Genomic DNA, 922 nt, shown 5'->3' with positions numbered 1-922 from the left:
CTGTGGTCTGGAGCTGCTGCGTGAAGAGGGTTGCGAGAAAGGTGCCGTGGCCCGACGTGTTGAACGAGGCCCACCAAAAGTCGTTGGTCATGGCGTCCGTCGAGACGTAAATGTAGAGAAAGCTGCCGGTGACGGAAACGAGCACGTAGATGATCCCGAGGATGGTCAGTAGCGTCACATAGCGTCGCTTGGTATGCTTGGTGCTCGCGTCTGCCGTCGACGGCAATTGTTTTCGGCTAAAGTCGAGAGTACTTCCCAACCGCACGAGTTGCCAGAGGTTGACATGAAAGTAGCGACGACCGAACGGCAGAATGCCGGCCATGAGCGTCGTTGTCGGGTCACGAAACCACGTGGGGCATTGACTCGCACTTAGAAAGACCTGGGCGGACGCTGGCAAAAGGTCGTTGGAGCGCGTCGCGCGGTGCTGTGTCGTACCGTCGCGGCGCCATAGATGTACTACTATGGACGCGAGGCTGAGCGAGAGCAACGGGAGCCCCACCAAAAGGCAAAAGCGCAGAAAGCTGCCAACCTGAATGGTACCCCCCGTACAGCGAGCGTCCAGGCCGAGCTCGACCACATTGCACGACTGCTGGACCGTCATTTTGGCTTCAAATGGCGACGTGAGCTCAACGCTAACAATGACCACCCAGGTTATTGCAGCGCCAAGGGGGGCATACCACCGCGCCCGCGACCCGAGAATCGGCAAGAGAAAATCGACGAGCACATATGTGACCCAGTTGGCCTCCCCAGCCAGCACCATCACGTCCAGAACCGACCGCGGTGTCGACACAAAGCGAGAGACGCCATTGGTCGAGACAAAGCCCACCGGCGCCGTGCTGAGAATCACAAGGGCGGCGGCGCCGCGACATAAAAGAATTGGTCGTCCGACCCACATCGGGCTCGCGACCCAGTGAAAGGCCAG

At 59.4% G+C, this 922-nt stretch overlaps 1 protein-coding gene across 1 annotated transcript; it reads right to left on the bottom strand.

Moving 5' to 3' along the window:
• Positions 1–174: 174 nt before the first annotated feature.
• Positions 175–895, bottom strand: SDRG_11873 (hypothetical protein; the record flags this gene model as incomplete). The annotated part of the gene is made up of 3 exons (XM_008617927.1): positions 175–210; positions 266–632; positions 678–895. 3 exons carry the CDS (start codon positions 893–895, stop codon positions 175–177), a joined length of 621 nt encoding a protein of 206 aa, XP_008616149.1.
• Between the last annotated feature and the right edge of the window lie 27 nt (positions 896–922).

The sequence above is a fragment of the Saprolegnia diclina genome, assembly GCF_000281045.1.
Source record: "Saprolegnia diclina VS20 unplaced genomic scaffold supercont1.45, whole genome shotgun sequence".
NCBI lineage: Eukaryota > Oomycota > Saprolegniomycetes > Saprolegniales > Saprolegniaceae > Saprolegnia > Saprolegnia diclina.
The sequence above is the reverse complement of the archived record's forward strand: the minus strand, read 5'-3'. Positions and strand labels throughout refer to the sequence as shown.